The sequence below is a fragment of the Crocodylus siamensis genome, chromosome 6 (genome assembly GCF_052110815.1).
Source record: "Crocodylus siamensis isolate JL-2025a chromosome 6, ASM5211081v1, whole genome shotgun sequence".
Taxonomy (NCBI): domain Eukaryota; kingdom Metazoa; phylum Chordata; order Crocodylia; family Crocodylidae; genus Crocodylus; species Crocodylus siamensis.
The window spans coordinates 50,451,689-50,457,818 of record NC_143400.1 but is presented as its reverse complement, the minus strand read 5'-3'; the positions used below and the strand labels follow the sequence as shown (position 1 = coordinate 50,457,818).

The window sequence follows — 6,130 nt, the reverse complement described above, 5'->3', positions numbered from 1 at the left end:
CTAAATTCAAACCCGAATCCAAATCCCACTCCAAATCTGACCCTGAATCTGAAGTCAAATCCTCATACGAACCCAAATCCGAATCCAAACCAGAATCTGAACCCCAATTCAAACCCCAATCCAGACCCGAATTCACATTCAAACCCGAGCCCAAATCCAGATTCAAATCCGAACCCGAATCGGAACCCTGAACCCGATCCGGAACGCGATCCCGGGTCATATCTGAACCCGGGTCCGAATCCGCATCGGAACGCGAAGCAAAGCGAGGCCGAGGGAGCAGGGGGCGGGGCCCCGGGCCAGGCCTGGATGCGGATTGGCTGCGGGTGGCGGTGGGCGGGGCCGGGCCGGGCGGGAGCCGGAGCGGGCCGGGCCGGGCCGGGCGGCTGGCGGCGGCGGTAGCAGCATGGCGCTGGCGCAGGAGCTGGAGAAGCTGCGCACGGCGGGGGCCGGCATGGCCATGGCCGTGCTCACCAGCGGCGGCGACGCACAAGGTGGGCGCGGGCTCGGGGCGGCAGCGCTGCTCGATGCCCGCCGGGGTGCGGGGGTGCTGGGTGGGGCCCGGCCCCCTGCTTCGGCCGCCGCGGGGGCCCGCGGATGGGACACGCAGCACGGCTGTCACCAGCGCCCACGGGGCGGGCCCTGCCACCTGGTTCAGGCTGCCGTGTGGGCCCGGGCAGGACCGCGCGGTGCGGCCAGTCACGGCCCACGTGCCCTTGACAAGGCATGGCGATGCTAAGGTCGCACGCTTGCCCCTGCCGTCCTTCCTGCCCCCACAGGCCGAGCTCTCATGTCTGCCCGGCCCCTTCTTGCACAGGCCGGGTCCCCCCTGGACTGGCCTCCAGCCGTGGGGGGCTCCCCAGCATCAGCGCAGTCTTGGCAGGTCTTACATTTGGTTTTCAGATCCTCCCCCAGTCCTTGGTTCCTTCATTTCTTAAACCCTTTTGTTTGCTAAATGGTCTCCACAGTCCCCCCGGCAGTGCCCTGTTTTGCCTCCTGATAGTGTGATGCGATGGGTCGTGAGTCAGCTCTCCAAATGGTGCCAGGGACGCGGGCACCAACCCCTAGCTGCTCTCGCAGATGGCCCCTCAGCAGTTGGTAGTTACTTGGGGGACTGCAGCAAACTCCATAAATTGGAGGAGGCTGAAACACTGTCCAGCATCAGAGGATGCTCCAGAGCCACAGGGCAGTGCAACAAGCCAGGTGTGGTGGCCCTTCGAAGTCAGCATCCCTCCAGCAGGTGATCCGCTGAGCAGATAGGCTCAACTCGGAGGCAGTTGTGCAAAGCCACAGCTTCTTTTAAAGCAGATGGGCTCTGTCACAGTCTGAGACATAGGGGCAAGGATCTGGAGAAGCACTTGCCGTTTGTAAACAGTAGCTTCGTAGAGCTTGCAGCAGAGTAAGCTCCTAAATACCCCTAGGTCGGGACATGGCTGCACTTCATCCTAGCTCTGCCCTTCCATGATATCATGCATGATCGCATTGTGCTGTTCTTGTGGCAAGGAGAGCGTGTTTAATGGCTCTTTTTGTTTTAAAGGTTGCATAACACAGCAGCTAGAGGCTGGTAGAAGCTGCAGTTTGCCACTGCTTCTCCATCCCCTTGCAGACCAGAACTTCCCGTCCCCAGATTGAGAAAGACGGTGATCTGCATTCATGGCTGCACATCCCTAAGATTCTTTGACCTTCCTGTAGCCATTTTTCACCACTAGATCTCAAAGTGTTTTATAAGACAAGGTGCTATCACATGCCAAGGGAGCAGCTGTTCACGCACACCTTAGTCCTGAAATAAAGGAAATTTCCCATGGGAACATTTCACCTTCTCAACCTCAGCTGTTTCAGTGCTGAAGCTGTTTCAAATAAAGACCTAATTGGGATGCATTTGTAACGGTGGCAGTGCTGTCCATATTTTTGCCCTCTCTGTGCTTCACAGTGGCTGAACCAACTGTTCCCAGGCATTCTAGAAATCTGGAAAAGTCTAGCCTGAAAGGTAGAAGTTCTGGAAAATGTTGTGCAACTAAACAACGGGGTTATTATGCAGATGCTTTTGTGTCCTGTCCCCTTGTTTTCTATGGATTCCTACCTCTATGGCCTGTCACTTCTTATTAAGTAATTACTTCATAAAATCTTGTGGCAGAATTTCTTTTCACTTGTCTGTAAAGCACCATGCAAGCCAGCAGTGGTGACACAACGTATCAGCATGATGCTCCTAGTTGAATGTCCTTGAAAAATCCTAAACAGTTCTTCTTTCTTGGTTGCTTGCATCAAATACCTGTAGTTCCCCCAGTAGTAATCATTTTCCAACAGGCTCTGTGCTTAATTATCTTAACCAGTCCTTGATTTCCAATTTCTTGTCTTTTGCGTGAGTCGGTTTTTGAACATTGCTCTTGCGATTACTTTTTCTCTTTGTAATATGAGATGCATTTAGCATCATGCATCAGCTCTTCCAGGCAAATTTGTAGAGCTCCACTGATTATTTTTTTTGGAGCCACCCCGCTTTATGCTAACAGGATGTGCACTAACATGTTTAATATCGCAAGCCCTTTTTCAGTTCGTTTTCTCAGATGATGAGAGTGGCAGTGAAAGGTTGGAAAATAGAAGTGGAGTCACACACACAAGATGTGTAAAGTAACCTTGCTAAATTTTGTTGTGGGGCATTGGATTAACAAAACCAGGGGAGGAGGGCAGGAGAGAGGGAGTGCCTGCCAGCAGGAGAATAATAGAGCATGACCCCACTGATATGGTATCCCAGTGATGGCTATGGAAGAAGCTGTTGTACAGACAGGACAGAGTAGCCCTGCAGTGTCCAGATTATACCAAGGCTTCCATCATTGCTACAATGTAGGGGAATTAATGAGCTGAATGAACAGGGGGAGGCGCACCTATTTCAGTGCATGTTAAGAAACCACTTTGAGTTACTCTGACTCAGAAAATTGCATTCATCTCCTCTTCCAATCTTCTAAAATTCTTAAATCTATGCCATAATGAAGAGGGGAAACTTTAGTGCATCCCTGTTAATATCCTGTGCTCTTACGTTTCAAAATTAAACCTTCCCTTTTTGTCATTGCTTGTGTTCCTCCAGCTTGGTGTTTGGTGTTCAGGATCAGCTTTTTGCTTGAGGGACTCCTGCAGTGACTTTGAGAAAACAGGCCTCTTGCCCAGGCAGGTTGCTGAAGTAGGGAAAATATGCTTTGGGGGTGGGGGAAGGGAGGCAGGGGTTGAAAGAAGTGGATGCTTTCCTCTAATTGGTCCTGATTCAGTAAAGCATGTACGTAACTTGAAGGCTGTGCTTAAGTCCATCCCTATTCAGGAATGCCTGTCAGCACCTGCCTAAAGCTAGGGCTGTGAACACATGTTCAAAATTAAGCACATGTTTAAATGCCTTCTTGAAGAGGGGGCCTAGTTAGCAGTCCAACACTTCCTGCCAGCACTGTTTTGCAGGTAGCAGGGTTAGGTTGCAGATCCAGGAAGCTGGAAGTATCTTCCCCTGCCCAGTTTCATGTTGAGCCATACAGTGAATAGGTAGACAGCTTGTTTAGGTTCCTGCAGATTTAGTTTTACAGGCCACAGTTCAAGGATTAGCCGAGTGCTGGAATTCTGGGAGTGGCGGTGCCCTGGAGGAGATCTGTCCAGGGCTCCTGAAGAGTCCATACCTGCTTACACAATCCTTTCAGCTTGCTTGCTTTGCCTGAGTTTCTCTAGCAAGGCAAAGAGCAAGGTAGAGTTGATTGATTAATGCTGCTCTCTGTTCAGAATCAAAGAGCAGGATGAATCAGGCCTGTTTCCTAGAGATAAGTCAACGACTCACAGAAATGATTTTTATTTTGTATATTTAAAGGCTCTTCCAGCCTTTTGTAAAATTCCTAAAAAGGAGCTACTATAGCATATATAGCTGTAGCTACATCCAGCCAACACTAGGCAGACAAGTAGCCTAACCCATGGGAACAGTCTCAGAAATTAATGGATCACAGGATGGCTGCTGTCTGGTCTAAGTGTGTGTGTAGACGAAACAAGGGGAATGCGTGCACAACACTTTTTAAAGTGGGTTAAATGTTTTTGCACCACTTTAACGGTGTTGGTGTTTGCATGCATCAGCGGCATATTGCACATTAATTCCAGCTGCTGCAGCACATTTGGCGGTGTAATGCACCTTAAATGACTTTGCTTGCTCCAAGGAGTTTTAGTTTGCACGGAGTGAGGCACTGGGCTCCGTGCAACTCTGGGGCTCTGCAGGCAGTTCGTGCAGAGAGCCTGGCAGCAGCCCAGGAAGGCAGGTTCCACCAAAGGGGAAAAAAAAGCGGCAAGCAGTCCTTCCCTCCATGGTTGTGGTGCCCCCTGAGACTGCCTGAGCTGGGTGCTGCTTGGTGTGAGGCTGCTGCAGCCATAGAGGGAAGCATCAGTCCCCCCCCAGCCCAGGGTCTGCTCTGCCTGGTGGCAGCTCACCTTCCCCTCTGCTGGAGAGGCAGGTAAGACATGGGTGTACATGACATGGGGTTTACTTTACCCTAAATTGAAGTGGCTTTTTAAAAAACCCACCACTTCAATTTAAGGCCCCTGTTTTATCTACACATGCCCTAAGCACTTTTAGGATCTGTCCCCAGGTAGCTAACATGCATCTTAATAGGGTGCAGCCTGACAACAGTTAGGCAGGTGGTGAATTGGGACTGTTGCTCTAGCTGGTTAAGAACAACACACTGGTGTGTTCTTCTTGTTCACCTAGGTCAGGGGTGTCAAACATATGACTTGTGGGCTAGATGTGGCCTGTGAAGCCATGTGATCCAGCCTACAAGGTTCTTAGAGGGGCCAGGGATTCAGAGGTAGGGTCTGCCACCAAAATTGGGGTATGGAGCCCTGTTGGGGACACATCTCAATGCCAAGGCAGTGAGCAACAGGTGCATTAACCCCTGAGCTCCCTTGGTCTGGATCCAACCCTCAAGGAGCTCTCCAGTTGGGATCCAGTCTGGGGGTGCTGGGTGAGTTTGACACCCCAGACGTAGATTATATTGTCTGCTGCATTTGTAAAACACCCAGCAGAGCGCAACCCCATTCTCCTAGACCTTAAGCACGTGTTGCAAGGTTAGTATTTGTTGATGAGTCTAAGCCACACACTTTCTGATTTCTCTAACAGAACCTATAACAGCATAAATACAGTTCTGACAAACTATGAACTAAGTGGCCTGTTCCATTCTCTGCCCTCTTTTCAGTGGTCCTTTCTGATGGCAGGCGCAAAGTCCCTCAGTTTGGCGGGGAAGCAGAAGGTCCACACCCAGGGTTGCAGTGCATGTGTTGAATACCTGAGGTTATTTGACAGTAGAGCCCCAGGTTGGTTCTTTAGCCCCATGCACATTTTTATTTCCTTTGCAATTTTACAGGCTAGATCATCACTTCCAGGAATGCTGTTTGCATTTCAAATGTCAGAACGAAACCCCCATGGCAGGACTTGAGAAATCCTTTTGTGATGTGCCCTCAACAAACAGGAAATTCACCTTGGCAGCTGCTTTCCATCATTACAAAGAACAATGCTTTACAATGTGCTACAAAAATTTGCTTTAAAAATAAGTTTCTGGCTCACAAGTGCAAAGACCCTTCCAAATATGATTGAGGATGAACCAGTAACATTTCCCTGGTCAGCAGAAGCATGGATTAAAAAGTCAAGGAAAGGAAAATAAAAGCAACAGGTGTAACAAATGCTTAAAAATGTGAAATAGGTGACAACATATTGCAGTTAAAGACAGCAAAGAATGGCCTTTCTGTACATGATGGGACATGGCTGGCACGGACACACACCATAGGGATGTAGGATTGGAAGGGACCTCTTGGGTCACCGCACCCAGGCTTTTGCTACCAGTAGTGCAACTATGGGTGAGCAAGCAGGGCACGGGCCCTGAGCACTATATAAGAGGAGTGGCGGAGGCAGAATGGAGCTGAGGGGAAGCCTCCTCCTCCCATTCCTGTCCCCCCCCCCGGCCCCCCACAAACCCTGCATCTTCCCTGCAGCAGCTCCAGTAGCTGGGAAAGGGTAAAGAAGATGTCACCTCCTGGTTTTGCCTCTAAAAATCAGTGTTCAAATGCCTGCTGGGTACATGTGCCAGTAGCAAAAAAAGGAGGTGGTATTTCCATGCCCACCTCCTCTCCA

At 50.3% G+C, this 6,130-nt stretch overlaps 1 protein-coding gene across 1 annotated transcript in view; it reads left to right on the top strand.

Annotated features, from left to right (window-relative positions):
• Positions 1-343: 343 nt before the first annotated feature.
• Positions 344-6,130, top strand: part of PFKL (phosphofructokinase, liver type) — a 38,803-nt gene continuing 33,016 nt past the window's right edge. Inside the window, exon 1 of the mRNA XM_090055248.1 lies at positions 344-491. Within this exon, the coding sequence (XP_089911374.1) occupies positions 404-491 (88 nt within the window). The 5' untranslated portion in view covers positions 344-403. The remainder of the gene's footprint in view (positions 492-6,130) is intronic.